This window comes from Sebastes fasciatus, chromosome 4, assembly GCF_043250625.1.
Source record: "Sebastes fasciatus isolate fSebFas1 chromosome 4, fSebFas1.pri, whole genome shotgun sequence".
In the NCBI taxonomy this organism is placed as follows: Eukaryota; Metazoa; Chordata; class Actinopteri; order Perciformes; family Sebastidae; genus Sebastes; species Sebastes fasciatus.
In genome coordinates, this window is record NC_133798.1 from 20,542,380 (window position 1) to 20,568,886 (window position 26,507).

Sequence of the window (26,507 nt, forward strand, 5' to 3'; positions counted from 1 at the left end):
GTGTATTTATTGTATGTGTGCTTTGTTTACCACTATGAATTTTGATGCAGATTATATGTTTCTAAACATTATGCAGTCTTGGCAGAGGTATGCTTGGTTGCTTTTAAATTGCTGTGTTTGATAATTACCTAAATTGTTATTGTGCAGCCAAAGTACAAAAATATATTGAAATACATTTTCAAAAAAGGAAAATCTTACTTCAGATTTACGATTTTTTTTTTTACATACTATACTATGACTTTTTAAAACAGTTTCAACATACTGTTCTATGACTTTAAAAAAGTATTTTTATTCTTTTTCACATTCTATACTATGACTTTTTTTTTGTTGAAATTTCGATATACTCTACAATTACTTTTTTCGACATATTATACTTTGACTTTTTTCAAAATCACTTTTCTGGAAGTACTATTTTATGACTATCACTTTTTTCGACATATGACATCACTTTTTACAAAATATTATACTTTTACTTTTTCTACTTTTTTTTTTTGACATGCCATGTTTTGACTTGTGAAATAGCTGCGGGCGGTATACAGTATATCTGGTTGGAATACTGGAGGTTGTGAGTTCGATACTTATGTGACTCAGTGAGCTTTGAGGGCTAACTTCAAATGAAGAAAGACAGAATAGTTTGTGGAAAAATTACGAAAAAAATCCTAGTATAATATGCCGAAAAAAATCCTACTATACTATGTCAAAAAAAACATAGTCATAGTATAGTATGTTGAAAATAATTTAAAATGTCATAGTATATTATATCGAAAAAAGTCATAGTATATTATGTCGGAAATAGTCATAGTATGTCGAAAAAATTATTAAAAAGTCCTTGTATAGCATGTTGAAGTCATAGTATTTTGAAAATATGAAAAGAAATGTCTATAAAAGTCATAGTATAATATGCCGAAAGAAATCATACTATAGTATGTCGAAAAAATTAAAAAAAGTCATAATATAGTATGTCCAAAATCATTTTAAAACTCATGGTATAGTATGTAAAAATAATAATACTATACTATGAGTAAAACCTGTGCAGCAACTCAACCATATGGGCTAGAATGAAAACATTCAGGTACAAATAAAAATGACAGGATCCTAAATAGGTATCATAAACGTTTATTTACAGCTTGATTTTAAAAAAGCACTCTGAAGAGCAAATCTAGCTGTCATTCCAGCTGGAGGAATAAAACCACAAGCTGCTACAGTACTAAAACAAAGTAGTGCTCTAGATATGGTTAAAGTTTAACTTAAAAGGCTGTACCCCTAAAAGAAAAATGTCAGATAAAAGCCACAACAGCCGTGACACAAATTTCATTAACTTGCCAGAAAAATATATACAGCAGAGAAAACTAGTAACCTTAAATAAAGACTTAGGAAAACAGAATCATAGAGACTCAAAGTGTTCAAATATTTACATTTTTTTGAAAGGAGTTTACATTATACACCACTATAGTCCACTATATGAAAACTACACCACAGTACTGCTGTGCTGGATGACTTCCTTTGAGCCATCACTGATGACCGACAGTGGAGTTCAGCAGTCCTGGCGTCACGTTCGATTTAGAAGCCTTCGAGAGGTCTCTCTGTAAAAAAGTGAAAATAAACTGTCAGTATCTTTGTTCATATTGAAAGAGTCAAAATGTTGTGGCATGGTAATATGTAATGCTAATTTATATATTCATTTTGGAAAATAATTTTTGTAATGACATCCAGATTTCAAAGTAATGTGGTGGAAGGTTAAACTGTTGCCCAGGAAACAAGTGATTGAGTCTTTGGTATCTCAGGAGGTGTTTTAAGTAGGAATGCAGATGCACCGATACGGGATCAGAAACAGGGCCGATACCGACTCAAACAGCTGGATCGGATATCGTGACAATGGGGCCGATCTATTAAATTCAACTCTATATTTATATACTGGCATTTTAATTCCTGTTGAAGTTTTGACCAATTTGTTGCTGCATTAAAAAGGTTTATACTTGAATTGTATTTCCTGAAGATTTTACTTTGTACATTTTACATTGTTACTGGTGTAGTTTATTATTTTAATAATAAATAACAATTCAGTAAATTTAAATCTATGTAGCTATTGGTTACATTTTGTTTTACGTTTTAAGTTAGGAAAGCTATGTTTAATCAAACCCGATGTTGCCTACACACAAAGAATGATCCCAGTCACTTCCACACAGTGAGGCATACAACTGATTGATTAAACACTATCGGATCGGTACTCGGTATCGGCCGATACACAAAGCCCAGGTATTGCTATCGGGACTGAAAGTCAGATCGGTGCATCCGTAGTTTTAAGGCTTCACAGTAAAGGATTAGAACTTTTTCACTATTTTGTCATGATTTACTGCTTGAATAAAAATAATCTGGTGTATGTATGCTTCGTCTATCACAATTAATTGTAATGCAGATTATCCGTTTCTAAACATTATGCACTCTTGGCAAAGGTATGCATTGTTGCTTTTAAGTTGCTGTTTGATAATTACCTAAATTGTTATTGTGCAGCCAAAATACAAGAATATATCGAAATACATTTTCAAAAAGAAAAAAAATCTTACTTCAGATTTACAAAATGTAATTTCTAGGATTTACAAGTCCAGGTCAAACAGGTGTTAACCAAAATTCAGTTTTAGCTCAACAGTGATACCAAATGGCAGATGTTAACTATATAATCCTACAGACTTGAAGATAGAATATTTCTGTTTGTTGTACTTCATTGTACTAATGTTTTCCAGGAAAATGTAGTATTTTCCTTCATTTGATTGTACTTTAGTGTACTTTTTGTGGTTAGGGACTAACTAAACAGATGTAAAACCACATTTACCGCAAAGTCCGAATAGGAGCCAGCAACAGAGTTAAAGGTGAAGGTGTTATCTTGAGTATCCTGAGACCTTAGTGTGCCACTTGGAGTGTTTCTAAGATGCGAGATGTTTTCCTTGTTTCGGTCAAGTGCACGGGGAGTCTTTCCATGTCCAGGGGTACGCAGGCCAAGAACCTATAACAAGACCAAAATAGTGATGATAATGTGCTTTTTTTGGGACAACTTTTTCATTTTACATAATTCCAGACTATAGGACCATAATGAGGTGGAAAAAAGGGTACAAAAAACACATTTGTACTGTACAATGAAAACAAAAACACTATAGCATCACCCATTCTCCGTACACTCCTTCAAAGTTGCCAGACCCAAGTCTACAAGTTTTTGGTAGAATTTTCCAGCGCTTCATTTACACCATTAAGCATCATATACAATCGACAGATGGATTCTCTTATTCACAAACTGACGAGCACCATTTAATCATTAAGGTGAGCAGTATGCCATAAAATGTCTTACAAAATGTCATAGTATAGTACGGAGCACGGGAGTGGCCATAGAGAAAAGGATATAGATAGATAGATAGATATTTTACAAATTTGTGAGCAAAAGATAAAATTTGCTCAATCAATTCAATTAAACCCTTCCCACGTTTTGATTAATTTGTGCGCATGAGATAAGTGAATATACAGAGAGCCAGCGCAGCACACCCTGCTGCAGTCTCTAAATGAAGTGATGCTGCGAGCTGTCAAGTCAATTACACAATTTCACAGAGCATATCAGATTTTGTGCAATCAGCATCAGACTGTTGTAAATAACCGCAGAAGAAAGCACATTACTAAAAAAAATAGGCCGTCAAAAACATAATGTGAATTTTGTCGGTGAGATGAGTCAAAAGGACAACAGTGAGCATACCTTGCTGGCAGATGAAGGTGGTTTCTGGATGGAGGACAGGCACATGGTTCCACCGAGGCCTGAACTAAGGAAGCTGTTAGGAGTGGAGATGGTCGTGGTGCCGTTGAGCTAAGTGGACAGATGAAAAAAGTGGGTCAACCTTTAAATATATTAATTCAACCAGGTACAGACAGTCACACTGTGCATGCAATAATCAAATACAATAAATCTAATAAAACTGCAGCACCATCTTACCTTTCTTACTTTTCCAGGTGTGGCAGACCCTGCTATCCGTCTTTTAGACGGTGTTCTCATTGAAGTTCCATACAACATTTCCTCCTGCATCTGTTTGGTTTTCTTCATTTGCTAATTCAAACAAAAAGAATGTAGTCACATTAATAATCGTTTTGTGACAGGGAAATTTAAGAATTAGTGTAGTTTTTAAATTAAAGTAATAACACACCCTCTCCAGTTTCTCTTTCTCCTTTTCAGCGTGGTGGTGATCCCACTGCTGCTGCACGTACTCAAGAAATTTCTGTCCATTGACCAGGAATTCCTGGCCATGCTCCTGCTCCCAAACATCGATTTGGGCTTTAAGGCTTTTCTCAAGCTGGAAGAAACATGAAACACGAATTTTACCTTGTTGACTGTGTTCAAATTTACCATTGACAGTGGACTAAATTTCTAATATTCCCTACTACTGACTGAGATAATTATTGTTTCAACATCCCCATCTGTTGGCCAAAATCAGAAATGCACCAAGAACCTCACAGCTGTTTCCCCTCTCCTCTTATATGTTTGTTTTTTTAATCCCCATTAACAGCTTTCCTTACTGGAGGAAAATTGCTTATATAGCAGTTCTGTCTGTGTATTTACTGAAAACACAGAACATGTCAATAAACATTTTCTCACCTTAGGCAAACTTTTCTGCAGGTCAGCTCTCTGCTTCTCTTCTTTCAGAAGGTTCCCACCTCTGTTGTTGAACCTTGCGGGGTCATTGGCCTTTTTCTGAGATGGAGAGTGGTCCATAAGTCCACACGTTACCACACCAAGATATGTGTTTTAAATGCTTCCCCACTAAATTCATGAGGATTGTACTTACGTCAAGTTCCAAATACAAGGTCCAGTTCTCCTGCCATTTTGTGACTCCATCAAAGAGTTCTTTGTGGCCCTCGTAACAATTCTTCAGGGTCCTGACCTCTGCCTCGTGCAGGTCCAGAAGCTCTTGAGTGAAATCATCTGGGGAAATAAAACGTGCATTGAGACCTACACTCTTTGTGACAATCAACAGCATATATTCGGTGTAAGGGCACCGTCATTATACAACAGATATTCACCATCATGATATGGAACAAAAGCTAGCTGCTGTTCTTCGCTGTAGAAGCATCTCTCCCAGAGAAGGGCAATCTCAGCTCTGATGGCCTCAATGACAGTTTTCATGCTCTGCAATTTCAGCAACTCTAGACGCTGGACCTCAGCCTGGAGCTGGAAAGACAGATTGCACATTATTAAAACTTGATATGTAGGTGTTTGGTGACACAACACACCAGTGCATTGTCTGAAATCACTTGTCAATCTAAATGACCACAGAAGGTAGATTTCTTACTGCCTCCATGTTACTCTTCTTTGACTTGACCATATGCTCAGAGAGGGCTTCCCTCTCCTCTTGGGGAATCTGAAGTCTTTCCCACAGCTCCTGGATCTTAGTGCGGAAAGCTGAACAACAGAGCTCATTCTCAGCCTTGCGTTCTTGTAACTGGAAGGAGGCATAAAAATCATGCATCCATTATAATATGAAACATGATATTGTTGACTCAACTCCTCAACATGGCTGCCAGGTCATAAACTTTCTGATTTTACAGCTAAACAGTACAAGATGTTTAGGAAAACATTTGAGGTAAGAAATAGGCATTACAGTAACAGAACATTGATTCACATTTGATCAGCGCTGCATAGTTTGATCATTTGATCTGAGTTTGCGAGTGATTGACAGCTGCTCAGAAACGACAAGGCTCCAGCTCGGCTCTAATTTTTTCTTCAGATTACCTGTCTCATGCTTTATTGTCAAGACATAGTGACCGTTTTATAAAAATAACTTTTTTTAAAAATCATATTTGCTCCAATTCTACCTACTTCAGCTTTAAATCATAGCATCGAAATAAACATCAAGATGCAAATATTACAAAATCACCTGACTGAGGAGCAGTTTAAGAGCAGCAATGTTGTCACTAGACAGACAAAATGCCTCCTCATCCTCACACATCACATCGCTCTCGAAGCTGGTCTCTGGGTGCTGCTCCAGATCGTCCATGCATACAATGATCTCCTTTTTGACGCTTACAAATTCATCATGACGACGTTCCTGAAATGTCAAGAGCAGTTAACTTACTTACAACCCTAATAAGAAAAGTGACTAAGTAATAAAGAAAAGCAGAACGTCAGTAACACCTTCTCTTTGGTCAGATCATCCAGGTAGGCATGATATGACTCAAGTTGCTTCAGTGATGGGACGGAGTCCTGGTCAATGCAAAATGGGGTAGTGCACATAATATCACACAGCTCACGGTCTTTGCCAAGGAGGCCCCTAAGCTCTTCCATTCTTTGCTTCTTGTGCCCCTTCATCACCTCTAGACGTGTGCGGCTATTCTTCTCCATTTGCAACATGGTGCAGCCATCTTCCTCCTTCACAGAAATCCAAAAAGTTAGTCCAAACATATTAGGAATTTTCCCAGACAGGTATAAGAAAACATCAAGGAGAGGAAAACATGCACATTCTCAAAATTGTTTGTGGTGCTGGGAGTGGATCCCCTCCAATATGTACTTTTCAAAAAAATTACTTGCTCCCGCACACACTTTTCTCTGCTTTATTAGTCAACGCTTCGGTCAACAAGGACCTTTATCAGGACATTTAATGTCCTGATGAAGGTCCTTGTTGTCCGTTTTGAAAAGGTATACGAAAACAACCACATATTCCTAAACGTACCTCAAAGGGGGGCAGCTGAAGTTCACTGCACAAATTATTAAGTTCCTTAATACATGACTGTATGCTTTTCATTAATCTCTTCTTGAGCGCCTCTTCTTCTGCAATCATTAGGTCCAGCAGACCCTGCAGGACAAGAGAAACCAATACGTGTCAATTTGTGTTAGCTCTGTTAGGTCAACAACCTGACTTTAGATCTAATCTAAATCGATGTGCCTGACTCACCTTAATGTGCTTGTGAACATCATTGGTTCTCTGTACACGCTGTTCCTCTGGAATCCCGATTTCATCCCAAATATCCTGCAGCCTGACCTGTGCTCTGTTGAGGTAGGCACAAGACTCTGCTGCGTGTACTTCACTGGAGAGAAAAGCAATAAATAGTGCGAGTGGGTCAGTGTTAGTTTAAAACTCATCATTAACTCATCATTAAATATTTTCATTAACTCATCATTAAATATGTTTAAATATAAAATGAAGGCTTTAGAAGCAAACTCTATGGTATGCCAATGTTTTTAGCCCCCTTGTTGTACAGCTGACTCCCAGAAAAGTTCCTTTTTGTCCCCCCATTTGTCCATAGTTAGTTCTCTTTTAATGCAAATTTTAGTGCTTTTAGTGTTTGTGAATTGTATTTTATCTCCATTTGTGTCTGCAACTTTGTGTTCTTGCTGCTGACAGTCTTGGCCAGGTCTCCCTTGGAAATAGAGGTTCTTAATCTCAATGGGACTAACCTGGTTAAATAAAGGTTTAAAAAATAAATAAAAATAAGATACATGTTATGTTTGGTTATAGTGTAGTGTTATAGCCTAACATATGACCCTCTTGGAGATCTTTGCTGCCAGTTTCAACTCCAAGTAAGGATGTAGTAGGGAAGAATCACTATCTTTGATCTTCACATTTAATCATCCGAGGTCAGCAACCTTTACTATCAAAAGAGACATTTTAGGCAAACAACAACAAAAGAAAAATCTGTCTGGAGCCGCAAAACATTTGGTCATTGTGATGAAGGTAACATAGTTTATAGTCTAAGTATATAGTATATAAATCTAATGCAGTGAAGTGCAAATGTACTAAAGAGTATTAGGGCCACATTGAGTGAAAAAACATCTGAGATTTACAGAATAAAGTCAGAATTTTATGAGAAAAAAAAGTCAATGGGACTAACATGGTTAAATAAAAAAAAATAAAATAAAAATAAACACCCGTCACTAGTAAACCCAGTATTCACGTCAGCCCTAGAGAGTAATTTAACATCAGATATCAGAGTGTGTTAGCAGCAGAGAGCTCACGTTAGATGCCACAACCCTTTCAATACACTGAGCAAGCTAACATTAGATAGCTACCCGACGCTGTATTGTAGCATAACGTTAAATAACACTAGCTGAGTGCCATGAGATCAACACTAAACGTGATTACCATTCAACATTACCCATTGCAGCAGAAACAGACAGGCTGCTCCGTCACGACGTGACGCCAGCAGAGTGCTAACAGGAGCTAACAGCAGCTAGCTTTATGGAAGCTAACAGGCTAATCAGGAAACAACGTTTGTTAACAATTGAGGCTCCAATTAATTAAAAAGTTACTAACCTCACTCTCATGTTGCCACCGCAGACTTCTACAATGTATTAAAAACAATATTCCTTAACGCAAAAGAAGCCGTGTTTCCGCTTATAACCCGGTTAATATCGGTGTGTCGGTTGTCTGGCTGCCCGGTCGTTAGAAGACTCAACGGGTTTTCAAATCTGCACCGAAACAAAACTCTGCGCTCTGATTGGCTGATTTAATTGTGACGTCGCCGGAAGTTGTTTCTGGGGGGCGGGGCTTAAACGTTTCAAATAACTCTGTTTTCCTTTTTGAACTACAGATATTGAATATCCAGCTACAGTCCACACACCACATACAACCACATCATCCTTTTTATGCATTATTCTCTTTTAAAACATCTTTTTATCCATCACCCTATTAAACACCATCCTTTTAGCCATCATTCTTTTACTTCTATCTACCTATTTAAATTTATTCTACTTTATTTTATCTTATTCTTTTTAATCTTGCCTTGATTTTGATTTGTAGCCAGACAGTTCACTACAAGATGTTTCAGAAAACATTTGAGGGGAGAAATAGGCATTACAGTAGGCAAGGCAAGGCAAGGCAGCTTTATTTGTATAGCACATTTCAACAACAGGGCAATTCAAAGTGCTTTACAGAAACATTCAAGAACATTGCGACAAAACGCAAAAGAACATTAAGAAATAATTAAAACAGTTATAAAAACATAAAAACATTAAAGATTAGAAAATAAAAACAAGCTAAAATTGCATAAAACTCAAAAGAGTAAAAGTTATAGTGCAGTGTCAGAATAAAAGGCACCCGCAAACAGGAAAGTTTTAAGCTTTGTTTTAAAAGAAGTGAGAGTTGGAGCGGTCCTGCAGGTTTCTGGGAGCTTGTTCCAGATATTTGGTGCATAAAAACTGAATGCTGCTTCTGCATGTTTAGTTCTGACTCTGGGGACACTAAGCAGACCTGATCCAGATGACCTGAGAGGTCTGGATGGTTCATAACACAGCAGTTGATCAGAAATGTATTTTGGCCCTAAACCATTTAGTGCTTTGTAAACCAGCAGCCGTATTTTGAAATCAATTCTCTGAGAGACAGGCAGCCAGTGTAGAGACTTCAGTAACAGAATATGTATTCATATTTGATCAGTGCTCTCTAGTTTGACCGTTTGATCGGAGTTCGCAAGAGATTGACAGCTGCCTCCGATGAATGAACAGCCAATAGTAACGCTCTCTCTCTGAAATGACCTGTGATTGGCCAAAGTCTCCCGTCACGGGCTAGATTTTCCAAAGCCTGAAAACAGAGCCATGAGGAGGTGCAGAAGTCTAGATATCTCTCAGAACACGTGAATTACAATATGCTGAAAGGTTATTATGGAATTTTTGCCCAATGATGCCAAAAATATTCTGCCTACTGCAGGTTTAAGGTTAGGTGTGATTAAATAACTACGGGCCCTGACGTCTATGGTCATGAAATCCTTTGATAGACTGGTGTTGACCCACCTGAAGGACATCACAGGACACCTGCTGGACCCCCTGCAGTTTGTCTACAGGGCTAACAGTTCAGTGGATGATGCAGTCAACACAGTCTGCATCCTGCAACACCTTCCGCAGGGATCCTGTTTGTGGACTTAACTCTTGGCGAGCTGTCATGTCGTCCATCTTTATATACAGTCTATGGAATATACACACATCCACTGTGGGCAAGAACATGTGTTGTGCTTGTAAATATGGATTCATTTAATTTGAGTAATTTGAGAATAGAACATATTATTTATTTACACACATTTATGACTAAAAGATCATGTAAAAAACAAACATTTTGTGTTGTTTTACAGCTGTCTCTGATGTTTAATCATCCTTAATCCTTGTACACTAACACAAATTTAACTCAATTTGAGTCTGAAATGAAGATGTTTATATAGAGGCAAATACCATGATGTACACTGGCATCACAAATAAATATGTAAGAGAACTTGGTAGAAAAACGAAGTGAATTGGTGATTTCAGTGTAATGAAAGATAACCTTTGTTCCCTCATCAGCGAGGATACTGGCGTAAATACATGTTCTTCAGCACTTCCTCACTGAACTGGTAGGTTAGCTTCTTCTTTACTTTTTTAATCTCTCCAGATTTCCCATAGTTCCTCAGAGCTCGGGCCATTTTTTGGTAGGTCATCTTTTTGCGGTTGCCTTTCTGATGACCCCAGTGGCTGGCCAGAACTTCTTTGTGTTTCGTGGAGAATTGAAAGATGCCCTTTTCCTGGTCCACCCACCAGATACTGTCACTCATGTCACCGTTTCTTAGCAAGTCCAGGAGGAACTGGTACAAGCGGATTTTCTTCTTGTTACCTGGATTGGAAAATATGGGACTTGGTCAAGCAATTTAGTCTGGCAGTTATGAGTTTCCCCAGGCTTTATGTGTGTATATACCTTTCAGTACATTAGGACTTGATATCAGTAGAAAATTTGCATTGGAAATACTCACTAGTGTCTTTCCTGAAGGAAGAGTGGTTGTGGTCATCAAGTTCATCCTCCCCTTCTGATACCTCGAGCGGAGGACTGATTCCTCTTTGCTCCTCCTCTGAGTAGTAATGTCTGGGCGAGGCAGAGGCTTGGTACTGGTAGCACAGGGATGGGTTGTAATATGGGATCTTTTGGGAGAATTTTAAAGCATGTCATGGCTCAAGTTTACACAGAGGCGTGATAGAGCTGCAATTTTCTTTTGTTTTGCAATTATCCACCATCGGACATTTTCTCTTAAACGCTGCCATTGTGCTAAAAGAGGAAGTGACTCTGCCAAAATAGATTTCAGTGCTCTGCAAGGACACGTGATATAGTTGACATTTCAGTGAAAATGTCCCCAACTGTCCACATCATGTAGGTACTATATTTGTAGAGATTAAATTGTTGTTGTTTCTTTTATTTCAAATGATCTAAATCCATGATGTTTTCTTCAAAGTAATTCCTAAAATATATATTGTGTTGTTATCACGATGGCAGCAATAGATTTAGTCCAAAGAACCCTTTCTGTTCTTGACCTATAGTATTCAATTCTGGAGCATGTATATCCACACATTTATGTATATTAACAAGTAAAAATCCCCCAAATTCCCTAGTTCCAGCTTTTTAATTGTGAATTTTTACTTATTTTTTTTGTCTTCTATGATAGTAAACTGAATATCTTTGAGTTTTTGACAGTTTGAATGAGTCAACTTGGACTCTGGAAAATAGTTATGGGCACTTTGCACAGTTTTCTGACATTGTATGGACTAAATAACCCTTGCAACCCTTGTTAACATTTTAATTTGCAATAATTTTCACTTAAAAAGGCAAAACGATGTGTGATTTGTACCAAACTTAACTAAAAATTAAGTATAAAGAAATAACAAAACCCTAGTTTTTCTTTGTGCTTTAGCTCCTGTTATAACTTGACTCCAGTGGGTGAATGACTCTTCACTCTGTGGAATTACGGTGAGTAATATGACTTATGTGAATCACATAATTTAGTAATGCTTGACATAATGTTTTTTCCTCAGTACAAAACAGTACTGCATGTTAATTATGAGATCACATTCAAAACTGACCTGGAATTAAATTTAGGGAACTGAACATTTCCTCATCAATATGCATTCTTTACAACATGTCAAGTATATTATGTCTCTTCATTATTCATTACATGAACTCACTTGTGGTGACACAGAGAGAGGAACGAGTGGTGGGTCCAGGTGGAGGGGCAGAGACTCGCTGCTGAAGCGGTACGGTTGCACCAGTTGTTGAGGAGACACAGGCTGAAGCTCTATGAGATGATTCACTGGAGAATTCTCAAAGTCTGTTGGCTGGACACGCTCCGAGTGGTAAGCCCACCTGTGATCTGAAATGTGACAGAAGGTGAGGCACCCAGTCGTGTAGTGATTTGTGCACTTTTCAGTGATTAAATCCAGTCTTCTCACCTTCATAAATCTCCCCCACAGTGAGATAGGGGTACAGCTCTGCAGGTGGTCGATAAGTCTCTGGTTCATTTGGAAGGATTTCCTCTGACGCCTTTGGAGAGGAAAAAATAGATTTTGTCACAGAGAAAGTAAAAGTTTGAGTCTCTTTGTCCTCACAAAATGAAGTCAAATATAACCTTTGGTTGTTAAACTTGAAACAGTTTTATTTAACTTTATTTGTATTGCTTTTAATAGAACATAAAGACTGAATAGAATAAAGTAACACCAGTGGAAATACACAAGTGCATAGGATGGGTTTACTGTATGTTGAGGGTTACAAAAGCAAATTCACAAGTCCTTAAACACAACTCCCAAAGTAAGCCTTCCTCTTTTTCTCAGATGTTAATCAATAAATTAAATACTAGAAACCCTATTTCTTTTAGAAAACAGCTATAGAAAAACATTTAATAAACAGAAAAGTATCCTCTCAATGTCACAAACTTTGATGAAAGACCAGACATGAAACAATAAAGCAGCAGCACTTACAGGTGATATGACATATCCGTCCATCATGTAAACAAGGCAGCATGAGAGTCTTGGTTCTTGAAGCTTGTGATGAAGGTTAACTTGTTGCTTCACTGAAACACGCAACGTCGACCTCACTAGACAAATGGGAACTGAAAATGAGCAACAAGCCGGACCCTATAGCCTGCAGTCTGCGTTCATGTCATCCAGTTGACAAAATTCATATGATCAGCTAGTTCCTGATGGCTTGAGTGTCATGTACAGCATGAGCCAATCATATTTACATGCATTTCCTGCTTATTTAAGAGATATAATTTTACAAGGATTCATAATGATACCTGCTTTTAGAGTAGCAGTTACAGTATATCTATAATTATTCAAAATATTTTCGTTATGGTCCAGAGAAATGGTAAAAGCAGCAGGTATTGTGCTGTTTAAAAGTTATTTTTTTCCTTAAACCATACAAAACATAGTCACCTATAAATCCTCTAAAGATATTTTTGCAAACAGTCAAACTGTTAAAATAGACTTCATTGTTAACACACACATATTCAATGTGCTTCAACTTCCCCCCTCGTCAGTTCAAGTTCTGCAGTGATGTGACCTTAAAAAAACTCAAATAAAAGGATATTGTTATTTATTTCAACACAAATGAGGCTTCCTGTGTGCAGGAAAATATGATTAACTTGTTTTCTTAGTATATCAATCACAACAAATCCCCATGTAAGGTAGGAATTTCTGTAAGAGTTGCTGCACACAGGAGCCGAAACCAAAAATGAAGTTTTGGAATAGAGCTTGTTCCTCTTTAGTTTGCCATTAGGTTTCAATAGAGGAAGTATTGACCATGAGAATGAAACCTGTGAAAACATGACCGAAATGTCCGGAGCCACTGTGTCCCTGTAACGTGTTTGTGTTGTAATATTCCTGCTATAGATGTCAGACATTATTAGCTACAGTATAACTTGAATCATATGTGTTGCTGTTTAACATGTGGCTAAACAAACACTTTGACATTTTCTTTTTGTTTTTTCTATGTATGATTTTTTTATGACTTCTCTCAAAATCCTACAATGAACATTGTTTGATATGTTTGGCCCTGTTCAGGATGGAAAGTTACCACATATCTGTTGGATGTGATGCAACCGTTTCCCCTAAAGCAGACAGAAATGGAGCCTTCTGTGGGGTTTAATATTTGTTTATTTGTTTTGCACAATTTAAGACTATACAACATAACAAAAATTAATAATATACAGTGCAGGAAGAGGCAAAAAAACAACTGGGCTATATAATATACTATATATATAACAATTAGGACAAGATATATATAATAACAACAATAACAATACAGTAAATATATCAAAAAAGACGCGTGTGTGTGTATGTGATTGTGTGTTACGTGGAAGTGTATGGTTAGTGTTTGTGAGGAGGATATTGATTTAAATATCTATAAAGACTTCTGGGAAATCATAACCAAACAACATTGTGAGTGGGAAAAAATAAAAAAAACATAAAAACATATACATGAAATATGGTCTGTGTTTCACAACTTTAGACAACAGCAGCCAGGATGATAGAAAATATAAAAACCTGAGAGAGGGTATACTTCTTCTAATTACTAGAGGAATGACAGTTTCAAACTCTCTCATATCATGATCTATACTGTGTAAGTGCAGGCCTGGGGCTTGATGTGGGGCTTGATGTGCTCTCAGATTATTTGCTCTGTCTCCATCTACTGGATAGAAAGAAGTGTTGGACTGACCAGTATCTAGGCTAGACTGAGTTCAGAGGCAGAGAGGAGACAACCAAAATAGCTCATCGAGGCCAAAATTTATTTATCCTCTGCCTAGGAATTTGGCTTATTCTGGCGATGGTTGACAAATTTAAGAAATGAGGGCTTTAAGGATTCATCTGCGTTTCACATTTATTGCTGAATTCCTCCTCAAACACTGACAACAGCAGCAGCAGCAGCAGCATCCAGGAGAGGAGAGGAGAGGAGTCCCACTGTCCCGTGGAGAGAGACACACGCATGGAACATGGCTGCTATGAGGACTTTAACCGTGGCAGGTCTCTTTTTGGCATTTTGCGCGCTGGGACTCATCGCTGTGGCCATCAGCACTGACAACTGGTACGAGACTGACGCGAGGAGACACCGGGAGCGCTGCAAGAATTATGCAAACAAAAGAAAGGACCCCGGCTACATTTACATCTCCAGCAACAACCTTCCACTTCGCATGTTGCCCAAGGAGAGCAATAATGTGGCTGCGATGATGAGGAGGAGCGGAGAGACACCGCTGCTGCTGCGGCGCGCTAAGCGGCACTTCATGTCTCCTGCTCCGGCCATGGAGTCGCTCTGCAGCCGGCAGTTCAACTCCACCATCACAGGACTGTGGAAAAAGTGCCACCGATGGGGATTTGACTTGGAGATAGAGGATTTGATCTTTAAAGGTTTGGGGATCATATTTTGCATTTGTGCTATTTTGCATTTGTGTGTGTGTGTGTGTGTGTGTGTGATGCTCTGAGTAGATGCTGTGCAGGAATGTGTTATTATCCATGGTGATGGTGATGGTGCTGATGCTGCGCAGCGACCCTCGAGGCCTATACGCAGTATAACGCGGAGTACAGTTACAATCGACCTGCTGTGTTGTTTTCCAGCACAAAAAAAGGGCAAGCTGTAGTAACAGAAGCCTCGAGATGCGTACAATAACTCCACAATGATGTGGGTGGATGGGTGGATGGGTGGGTGGTGGTGGAGGAAGAGGGTTGGATGTATTTTTTGGGGATGGGGAGGTGAGCCTTGTGATATATCCTCTTCCATCTGATCTCAGTGCTTTTTGTGACATCCTCTTTGTGTTGTTTACATCCACAGGATTGGTTACGCGCTGCACACCAATAAAATACTACTACTCATCATCAGTGCTGCCCAGAAATCTGCCAATCAATCTGACGAAGACAATAAGGCAGGATGAGTGGCACGCGCTCCGTGAGTTACCCCCACCCTCCACAAAAATAAAAAAAATGCCTTTTCATAATGTGATGAATAGGGAAACTTGGCAACAAACACAGTCACTTGTGTTGTTTTTGCAGACCTCCAGAGGATGACTGCCAGTTTCGTAGGCATGGCCATCTCCATCATCCTGTTCGGCTGGATCATAGGCGTGCTGGGCTGCCTCAAGGAGCATGATCTGATGCAGTATGTGGCTGGACTTCTCTTTCTCATGGGAGGTAAGATGTGATGGACATAAAAAGAGCACTACCCCTGGATCACCACAGAGGGGCAGTAAGGCTCTTTGTTAATGAGAGAGTGATGAAATGATGCATCAGAGGAGATGAAAATGGATTTGCTGTGTTGTGCCTGACTTGTTTTTTTCATTCTTCCTCTCTGGCAGGGACCTGCTGCATCATCTCCCTCTGCACATGTGTGGCTGGGATCAACTTTGAACTGTCCCGCTATCCTCGATACATGTTTGGAATACCAGAGGACATCAGTCACGGCTATGGATGGTCCATGTTTTGTGCTTGGGGCGGATTGGGCCTGACGTTGCTTGCCGGCTTCCTGTGCACGCTGGCTCCTTCTCTCTACCCTCCACACACCCCCGTGGTGCACAAGCCCAGGCAGGAGAACGGCTGCGTGTGACAGGCCGCCGCACATTTAACAGACACCTGTCTCATCCTGAAACAGTGACGAGCACAGCCCTGTGTGCTGCACAGACAGTTTATACCCAGGGACTCAGAGAGCAGAGAGAGCCTTCACAAAAGCACAGGACTCAGAGCAGAGAGAGCCTTCACAAAGCACAAGACACTGGCTCTCGCTCACATGAATATGAGAAAAGAGGTGACATCTGACTGAAGACGGTTTCAGGTCCTCTGGTGCTTTTTTGTCCCCGTCCCTCTTTATGAATGAACTGTTCAGTGTTAATTGCTTGCTCCTCAAGAGGAAGAATAGTTATACACATTTTCTTCCTGTAAAATCTGCTAGTTTGAGAAGAAAAAAGAGAAAAAGAAACACTGGCAGATAATCAATAGCACAACTTTAAAAATCTGTATCAAAGGTCAAACTATGGATGTGTACCGTCACATTTCAAAAGGGCAACTGTGTATCATTATGTACCCATTCAAAACAAGATATGTACGTGTACTTTTTGAATTGTATGTATGCAGATGCATTTGTGTTTATTCAAGGAAAAATATGAACATTAAGACCAAACTGTGTTTGAGGGAAATGTTTTGTTGTTCTTAAGGTCTTACCGCCATCAAAATATTTTTGAAAAATAAAACAGCCTTGCAAAACTATTTTTTTCTTCCTGTGTAGCAGACGTCATATCAGCTTCTTTGTGGTCGTCTTTTCTCTTGCATTATGCATGAGTTCACTGGTATGTCAGCAGAAAAGTCTACTAATGGAGTCAACACTTCAACAGCATTGATTTTAAACAGCAACTCTGTATGTTTATCTTAGTGTTATACAAGGAGTCGGTTTTATTCGACCACTTCTGAACACTTAAACGTGCAAATGTCAGCGACCAAAACTTGAGTCAGTGACCAAACTGATTGACAAAAATAAAACAATTGAATAAAGTAGAACAGAAAAAGTGAAGTGCCTGCATTACAATGAAATAAAAGCTCCTTTAATATACACCAATTATGAAATAAATGATATCCAGATAACTACAACATTAACTCACAATTACTCATTAACAGCACAAACTCCTATTATGATTGATGACTATTACTACGTTTTTTTTCATTGACATGCATACTGGCCACTGTGAGCTGTAATTACTTTACCACGGCTTTTATGACAAATTAAATCTTTCTGACCTCTAATTCAATTCCTTGCTTCCTGAGGTTTCTCTGCTCCTTCGCATCAGCTCTTTACTATTGTGTTGCTCAAATTATATTTATTATCTTCACAAAATTATTATGTGCAGCTGCAGCCTTGAAAAAAAATCCCCGTTGTTGGTTAAAACCATATTGGCCACTGGAGACTGTTAGACGATAGAATGAATTATGTGCTGTAATCATAAACGCAGAAAATTACTGTGATAAAATGATCAGCACATTCTGACAAGCTGAAAGATGAACAGTTTTGAAATTAAACCATGATATAATTGTTTTAGCACAGTACAGCAGTTATTCCCTCTGGTTTACTGCTCATGAATGACTTGCATAAACTGCAGAGGGGGAAGAGCTAGTTCTTTACTCGAGTAAAGTATCAATACCACCCTGTAATAATCCATTAAAATGAAAATTGATATGTAAATAAAAGGAAGTACTTGCAGTAACATGTATTTACATATCAACTGCATTGCACTGAACTCTCTCTGGTAACAGTGACACAGAACACCTGCACCGTGTGTTTAATGAGGGGAAAATCCTACATATCCTATATGTGCCTACAGCATTAAAAAGAAATTTAATAAACTGTCTAACTTCTCCACATAAGCTAGTTTCACCTTAATCCTACCAACTGGGGTACCCGCAGACCCCAGAGACAATAGCAGCAAAAGTGCCCTCTTGGATGCCCCTATGGTAGATAAAACATGATAAAGTGCCCTCTAGGGTGCCCTTCCAGAAGAGAAAATGTAATAAAGTGCCTTGTAGGATGCCATTCCAGTGGAAAAAAACATGAAACAGTGGGTGCCCTTAAATGAAGAAAAGGTGATAAAGTGCCCTCTAGGCTGGCCTTAAATGTGAGAAAGCGTGATGCAGTGCTAGGCTGAAAACTTTATGCACGTTGCCGTGTACAGCTGGTGCCCTTTTTATTTTTGTCACCCCTGCCCCTCAGTCTGCCTCTGTATTACAGGTGCTTTATTCCATCATTCCAATTTTTCACGACTTTGTCAATCAATTTGTTCCTAATGACTTCATATCATTGTTTTCTGTTTCTGTCTTAATTAGTGTTTTAAATAAACCAATGTATTGGGGTCCTGCATGGGGGACCCCAGTCAAAAGCACCCAAAGTGATAGTTTGGGTTGTATGAGGTACTTATCCATAGTCAGTGTATTACCTACAGTAGATGACGGTCGGCACGCCCCCAGTTTGGAGAAGCAGACAGGAGTTACCGGCACTGGAGCAAAGCAATGCACTGGTGTGGACGGTGACGGCAGAAAAACTTATTTTAGCCACCTAAAAGAAAGGCTCCCCTAAAAGAAACAAAAAACAATATCAGTTAAAATGCATACTATATTTACAATATTTTCACCACTTTACCTTGCTGTCAGACAGCCCTTTCTGACGGGGAACTGAACTGAAACTTATCTATGCTCTCTCCAAAGCCAGCAGGCTTTGATGACAAAAACAGTATAGATAAAATATTCTAAATATAGAGTACACTTTAGCGGATATACATTTTTTTTTAGGTGGGCCTTTCTTTTAGGTGGCTAAAATACTTTTTTCTGCAGTTCCCATCCACAGCACTGTTGCTTTGCTCCAGTGTCGGTAACTCCTGTTTGTTTCTCCAAACTGGGGGCGTGCCGACCGTCATCTACTGTAGGTAATGCACTGCATATGGATAAGTATCTCATACACCCCCATTTCAAAACTATCCCTTTAGAGCATGAGCAGTGGCCAGTTTGTTTTTCTTTCAAACAAGGACTCCTACTATTGGTAATACTATTAGTGGTTGTAGTAATACAGAGTAGTATTCATAGCAGTGATAATAATGATAGGACTAGTAGCAGCTGTAGTATTCAAATAGCTCTCATCTTTTTAATAATAACACAAGAGGCATGTGGTTCTGGGGCTTTGTGCTCCGCACAGAGAGGGATCAGTGTGTTCTCGGTCAACTCCGCTCTGCATTCCTGACCTCTCTTTTGTTTGTCCTTAAAACTTGTCAGTGAGGAGAATACACTCTTCTAACAGCGTGCTTGACGCTCAGGCCTTCCTCTTTCTTAGCATCAGGGACATGAAACCAGTCTACAGAAAAATATTTTCTATAGGTGGAATTAATGATTTGAGCCAAAAAAGACAAATTAAGTCAGACGGGCGGGTTGTCTGTGAGAGGTTTCGTGAGCTGCTCCACCTTTTACTTACACAGTGGAAATTTTAACCAAATCTTTAATCAAATCTTGCAAGCCCTGTGCAGTACCCCTGGAAATTAAGAGCCATACAGACATATAGGGTTTCTCTGCACATGGAGGTTTTTTGACGGGGTTGGCCCGCACTGCGCTGAGCTACAGAAAGCTGTTTTTAAAAAGGGGGTCCCTCTGGGGAAGCTGGACTGTGAGGAAAACCAGACAGAGGAAATCACACCCAGTTGCGTCCATGGCAGCCAATCTGGCTCCTGCACATCTGCACAGACATGATCTCTGTAAAAAGTGGGCACCCTTATGGCAGTTACTTTGTGGTTGTTGCAGACGAGAGTTTAAAACGGTAGTTAAAGACAGAAAATACACAGATTTCTTCCAAAGGCATTCAAAATATTAAATTAAAGGCACTGCAAATTAAAACAGGCCGACAGTTTGTGTGTGACCCTGCAGGGTAGAGTTAATGCCTTTCAGGAGTTCAAAACAACTCCCCTCCCATAAACAGTGACTCTGAAATAAGATGTTATATGTCGACACAGCAGAGGAGCAAGAGAGAATATTTCTTAAAAGATTTAAACAAGCTGTGTGTCATTTATAAGTCTATTTTTAGTAAAATGACTTCATCCAAAACCACTCAGAATTTCAACACAAAGACATCTCATATAAACCACAAATTTTATAGATCATGAAAGACCAAAAGGGTAGATAATGACGACAGTGGTCGCTTTTTGGACAAACATGCTTTCATGCTGGAGTTGATGACTTCCAGATGGAAGTGGGAGGCAATGACAGACTTGAGACGCCAATTAACCAAGGCCACTTGATGGGACAGTCGAGTCTGCCACTCGTAGTAGCAACAACAAACACGGTGACGTAAAGACATGAGTGCCGAAAATCCAAAAGTTCAGATTTCAAAAGGTTTTTATTGTTTATGTAAACCTCAAACTTCAAAGGATAGAGATGATGAATATGACATGAAAAACTTTTTGGCATCAAAATCCTTAAAGGAACAATGTGTAACATTTCAGGGGATATTAGATATTAGCAGAAAAGGAATATAATATTCATAACTATGTTTTCATTGGTGTATAATCACCTGAAACTAAGAATTGTTGTGTTTTTGTTACCTTAGAATGAGCCCTTCATATCTACATAGGGAGCGGGTCCTCTTCACTGAGTCCGCCATGTTGCTCCGCCATGTTTCTACAGTAGCCTGAACGGACAAACCAAACACTGGCTCTAGAGAGAGAGACTTTCCCCTTTTTACGTTACCTGAAGGCCACCGTAGTTCTACGACAAACTTGTGAAACTGCGGTAACGTGAGCCACAGAGTGTAAAACCGTGGTACCGCCAGCCACCGTCGGACATCCGTTGCTCCTAAAGTAGTGTTATTATGGTAAGGATGGCCTCTGAGCGAATTCTTGGAAAGGGAGGAGTGAGCGGAGGGGTACTCAGTTGGTTGCAATCTGCAACCACACCACTCGATGCCGCCAAATCCTACACACTGTCCCTTTAATTGTTAAAGAGACTGAAACATATGTTGTCTTGCTCACAGGTAAAAGTGAAAATTAAGATATGTGATGAATAATACGCATTTATTTAATCAGCATAACCTACAATTGTATAAACAACAAAATTTAAGACAAAAATGTATATTGATTCAAGGCTGATGAATCCACATGGAGGGCTTTTATTTTCATACTCTGAATAAAATTTCCTCAGAGGTGGCACAGAGGGCTCCATGGAGACATAATTTCCCATTTCCTTTTTCCCTCCTGACTCAGACGAATGTCTTGATGTTTATATTAGAAGCTCCTTTAATGACACACGTCCAAGGAATGGGGGGATAGCCAAAGGTCTGAGATATTCAAGGAAGGATATTCATATAAGCCACAATTAACTTTCCAGTTGTTTGTTGAACTGTAGGGTCTCAACTCACACACACTCAATACCCACACACACACATTAAGCTTTGAATAAGCCACCACTATGAGCCAACATTGAAATACTCTGTCTCCAGGCAGCTCAGTCTATTATGCGGATGATGAGAGACAGCAGCTTGTGTTTATCTTTCAGTCCCACAGAGATGTCTGTCGTTGCCCTCAGAGATCCCCGGATGTCACTCAATTGCTTCATCACGTAGCCGTTCTTGGAAAGCGAGGAGTGAGCGGAGCGGTACTCTGTTGGTTGCAATCTGCAACCACACCACTCGACGTCGCCAAATCCTACACACTGTCCCTTTAATTGTTAAAGTCACTGAAACATATGTTGTCTTGCTCACAGGTAAAAAGGGAAAATTAAGATATGTGATGAATAATAAGTATTTATTTAATCAGCAATAACCTACAATTGTATAAACAACATAATTTAAGACAAAAAATGATAATATTGATTCAAAGGCTGATGAATCCACGTGGAGGGCTTTTATTTTCATACTCTTCTTCTGAATAAAACTTCCTCGGAGGTGGCACCATGGAGACAATTTCACATTTCCTTTTTTCCCTCCTGACTCAGAGGAATGTCTTGATGTTTATGTTAGAAGCTCCTTTAATGACACAAGTCCAAGGAATGGGGTGGATAGCCAAAGGTCAGAGATATTCAGATATTCAGGAAGGATATTCATAATAAGCCACAATTAGCTTTCCAGTTGTTTGTTGAACTGGAGGGTCTCAACTCTCACACAAACACACACTCACACAAACACACACTCACACAAACAGAATGACTCCTGCATTCGTTTTAAAGGCTTTCCGTTATGGGGACCTCATTTTTTGTCCCCATGACGTCTGAGGTCCCCAGTACGTGACTGTGTAAACAGATGGATGTCCCCATAATGTGGTAATTACAAGAACACACACTCACACACACTCACTCACACTAAGCTTTGAATAAGCCCCACTATGAGCCAACATTGAGATACTCTGTCTTCAGGCGGCTCAGTCTGGTCCCATGACTGCGGATGATGAGAGACAGCAGCTCGTGTTTGTCCTTCAGTCCCACAGAGATGTCTGTAGTTGTCCTCAGAGATGCCCTGACGTCACTCACTTGCTTCATCACGTATCCGTTCAACACTTGCTCCTCTCTCAGCTCACTCTCTTGACTCTGTTTGAACTTCACCTCCAGCTCCAGCAGAGACTTGTCCACGCTGGAGAACGCCTCTCCTATCTGTGAGATCTCCCTCTGGAGGAACTCCCCGTAGCTGTCCTCTCCGTCCAGGTCGCTCGTCACGGTCCGTCCGACGCCCTCCAGCAGCCGCGCCGCGTCCTCCGCCTGCAGCTTGGTGATGATGAAGTCGTCTCTCACCACGGAGTCCCTCTCCTCGGAGGCTCCGCACGGATACACGTCGGAGAACCTGAACAGCATCTGGCAGTCCTCCGGGTCCTCCGTCTCGTCGTAGTCTCCGTCCGGGACGAAGAAGTGATGGAAGGATCCGTTGGAGATCTCAGGTTGGAGCGGTCCGGTGTAGACCGCCGAGCAGAGCCGAGAAGAGGAGACTATGAGGAGCAGCAGCGGGACGGGATCCATCATGTCTCTCTTCTCTCTTCTCTCTGACGAGCAGCTTCTGCACCGGCAGCACAATATTCATCCGGACTCATGTTACACATGCAGCCCCCCGTCAAGTTAAAGGAGCAGACCGCCTGTTTCTAGTCAGAGTGGTTGGAGTGAGTAACCAGGACCCCCCCCTGGTTACTCACTCCAACCACTCTGACCAATCACAATATGCCCATAATATTGTTTTGCACTGTTTGTTATTACCTCATATTATAGGATGTATTTGAGCAGAAATTGTGTGCAAGTGTTGTAATGGAAATTCTGTCAATATTCCGAGATGAGACCTGATGAACGTTGAAATAAGGATCTCAAACAGATGAAATGTCTTTGTTTTATTTTATTCTTGCAAGAAGAGGCACTGGTTATACAGAGTCACACAAAGTCTGCAGAAGAGTGCACTGCAGGAGATTATTACAATGTGATTATATAGAAATCTACAACAGGGACTGTGAGAAAAGGAGTTGTTTTACACAGATAAGGAGTTGTTTTACTTAGACAGTGTTTAAAGATCTTATTGATAACATTTTTACATAGACAAATAATTAAAGGGACTGTTTGTAACTTTCAGAAATGCTTGTTAACAGCGACACCTGTGGCCGTTAAGTCAACAAAAGTCAGCTTCGGGCTTGCGCTTGTGCTCGCTCTACATAGACATGAACGAGCATCGCTCAAAACAGTGAGGCGACACACGTCAGCTAAAACCACAATATCACTCTATATTTCACCTGCTTGGCAGTGATGTTAGCTGACCAGACGAAGGTCTCTCCATGAATCAATGCTGATCCTAGTGTTCTGCTGTGTCAACAAAGCAGAGAGAAGCTCAGATTACAAGACACACAGAGGGAGAGTGACTTCATTCTCTGCTCAGGTAGACATTACTCCTCTATATCTTTACATAGCAAATAGTTGTTTGCTGCTATATTAATGATCTGGATATCATATAGAGAACCTTTAAATAAACAAATTGATATTTTCAAAAGGAAATCAGATCAGTTAATTTAGTTTCTAACAAATCTTGCAAGCCAAAAAAGCTATACCTGCAATAAAAGAGCAAACAGTACACAGGTATAGGAGGAATACGTTTTCAAATATGCAACTTTTAACAAGTGAATTTCACCAGAGTGGAACTCTTGCTGTAATTGATGCTTTTCTATTGGACTCCCAGTCTATGGTTGACTGAGTGTAGTTAGAGCTCACTGTGATGACTTCACTGCAGGTGATTACATTACTGCACGGAGGGAGAGTCCCCTGGGCTACGATCCCCTCTACTGCACATCCTGTTTTGGGTAATTACATCATCACAGGGTGGTCTCAGATAGGCTCTCAGCATGTTAGCAAAACTCACACAAACTGGAAACATATGGCTGGCTGTAAACACACGCAGGGCTGGATTTGATTCATATATTCACGTTCCATACGCTGTTTGGAGCCGCAGGGGGGCTTTGTTTGTGTTGCTACACAACATGGTAGAGATTATATAAAGACAAACAGAAGTTTTGGGATATATGAAGCATCTGATTTAATTATAAACTAAATAGAATGGAAAATCAAATACATTTGATCATATTTGTAGTATTTAATATTCTACATGCTTTCTGGATTGAGAGACTCCTCAGACGGCAGCAGAAGGATCAAAGCAGGATTTACCTTGTCAATAGGATACAGGATACAGGCAGCCAAGAGATCACGCTGGCAGAAGTCCAAACACTTGCTGGGATCAAAGACTCAAAAAAAAAAAGAAAGAAAAACAGGAAGGCAGATACAAGACAACAGAGCTAAAACAATATGGCTACAGGGCACAATCTGTCAGGAAACAAGTGCTAAAGGGCAGATACAGATAGCTGAGGAGGGAACCGGTGAAATGGGCCTTTTTCAGGGCAGACATTTTGAATGTCACAGCAGAGAAAGCACAGGTGTAATGAATACTGTTAACGATGGCTCTGTTTCATTTGAGTGCGTCAGTGAGACAGCAGCTAAATGAAGTGCAGCTCTTATTGATATTATTAATGACACCAATTATTAATGATATTAAAACGACAGGAGAGTTTAGTGGATTAATCAGATCATTGAGGAGGTGAAATATCTGTCTCTTTAGCTGCTAAAAGCTCCACTATGTTCACCAGCTATAGTCACTAAATGTGTCTGTCTGTGGTTTAGTGTTGAGCAGGTCGTGTACAGTAGGGTTTAAAGTAAGCTTTTTCACTGAGAACAGCTGTGATGCTGATTAGAGCAGCAGACTGAACCTAAACAGTAAAGTTCAGGGTCAGACAAACAAACCAATGAGCTGAGAGACGTGTCAAGTGAAAACTCTCTGAAGGTTTGTCACTAATAACGACCCCTTTCACATTAGCATTTGATCTATTGTTAATATAAAATATTGATTATAGTCCTTTTATGTATTATTATACCTGTTGAACTGAAGCTGATATCGTATAAGTTTGAGTCATGACCCAACAGTTCATGAGAGATTTTAAAGCAATGGCTATAAGTCTGTATGTCCTCACATGAACTATATATATATTATATTATACTACAAGTATGGTTATGGAAGGTTAGAGCCCGAAAAATTAGACATTTGCATGTGATAGTGACTTCAATATCAGTCAAAACAACCTAAACAAATGTGTTAAAAATGTTCATATGTCCTCTGTTTTTGACACTGAAAACACATCATCATGTTAATTTTATGTTGTCCCCATTAAATTAGGAAAAGTCATTTAATATGAAGTAAAAAAAATAATGTCAAGCACTTATTTAGAGACGCTAAACATTGAACGGAGAGATATCTCGTCTGGCCTGGGAACGCCTCGGGGTCCCTCAGGAAGAAGGCGAAGCAAATTAACCCCAAGGATGATAGGAGTGTTAAAGAGTCAGTGATATCTAGAAGTTGTCTCTGCTGCACCACAATAGTGCCGTCAATATTCAGTATGAAGTTGTGGAAATATTTTGTAATTGTACTTTTAGAACAAGCTTATGAAACCTTGTAAATGCACATGTTTTGTATTTAACAACATTAACTTTTGGTCAGTAGATCATTGTGTTTGTTTGAATCCCGCTGTTGTTCTGCTGTTGAATGAAGGATACAAGCTAAGACAGCCTGAGGCTTCTTCCCGGCATGCAGCCTTGCTCTGTTTCTCCTTCAGTAACACACCTGAATAAATACAGCGTCTCTCAACATAAACAGCAATAGAGTAAACTGACCGGCTCGCCAAAAGCAGAGCGGGGCACT

The 26,507-nt window shown here is 39.6% G+C and overlaps 4 protein-coding genes across 6 annotated transcripts; 1 reads left to right on the top strand and 3 right to left on the bottom strand.

Moving 5' to 3' along the window:
• Nucleotides 1-1,102: 1,102 nt before the first annotated feature.
• On the bottom strand, nt 1,103-8,445 carry LOC141766116 (protein regulator of cytokinesis 1-like). 2 transcript variants are annotated; one of them, XM_074632664.1, is made up of 14 exons: nt 8,280-8,445; nt 6,921-7,053; nt 6,699-6,821; nt 6,164-6,397; nt 5,907-6,077; nt 5,322-5,471; nt 5,053-5,200; nt 4,818-4,954; nt 4,628-4,723; nt 4,179-4,325; nt 3,971-4,081; nt 3,737-3,844; nt 2,898-3,001; nt 1,103-1,583 (listed from the first exon to the last, which is right to left on the bottom strand). In XM_074632664.1, the coding sequence occupies exons 1-14, from the start codon at nt 8,288-8,290 to the stop codon at nt 1,550-1,552; spliced, it is 1,707 nt and encodes a 568-aa protein (XP_074488765.1). In that variant the 5' UTR covers nt 8,291-8,445; the 3' UTR covers nt 1,103-1,549. The 2 variants fall into 2 exon arrangements, with proteins under 2 accessions (XP_074488765.1, XP_074488764.1); XM_074632663.1 differs by having other exon boundaries at nt 2,831-3,001; nt 8,280-8,444.
• A 1,556-nt stretch (nt 8,446-10,001) lies between these two features.
• On the bottom strand, nt 10,002-12,932 carry spi1a (Spi-1 proto-oncogene a). Of its 2 annotated transcripts, none has more exons than XM_074632702.1 (5): nt 12,725-12,932; nt 12,200-12,290; nt 11,936-12,120; nt 10,735-10,867; nt 10,002-10,598 (listed from the first exon to the last, which is right to left on the bottom strand). In XM_074632702.1, the coding sequence occupies exons 1-5, from the start codon at nt 12,749-12,751 to the stop codon at nt 10,288-10,290; spliced, it is 747 nt and encodes a 248-aa protein (XP_074488803.1). In that variant the 5' UTR covers nt 12,752-12,932; the 3' UTR covers nt 10,002-10,287. The 2 variants fall into 2 exon arrangements, with proteins under 2 accessions (XP_074488803.1, XP_074488801.1); XM_074632700.1 differs by having other exon boundaries at nt 10,735-10,900; nt 12,725-12,930.
• A 1,504-nt stretch (nt 12,933-14,436) lies between these two features.
• On the top strand, nt 14,437-16,993 carry tmem276a (transmembrane protein 276a). Its single transcript, XM_074632697.1, has 4 exons — nt 14,437-15,148; nt 15,570-15,683; nt 15,788-15,925; nt 16,090-16,993. Exons 1-4 carry the CDS (start codon nt 14,737-14,739, stop codon nt 16,335-16,337), a joined length of 912 nt encoding a protein of 303 aa, XP_074488798.1. The 5' UTR covers nt 14,437-14,736; the 3' UTR covers nt 16,338-16,993.
• A 3,636-nt stretch (nt 16,994-20,629) lies between these two features.
• Nucleotides 20,630-23,373, bottom strand: fibina (fin bud initiation factor a). Its single transcript, XM_074632703.1, has one exon. The coding sequence runs from the start codon at nt 23,252-23,254 to the stop codon at nt 22,625-22,627; it is 630 nt and encodes a 209-aa protein (XP_074488804.1). The 5' UTR covers nt 23,255-23,373; the 3' UTR covers nt 20,630-22,624.
• Between the last annotated feature and the right edge of the window lie 3,134 nt (nt 23,374-26,507).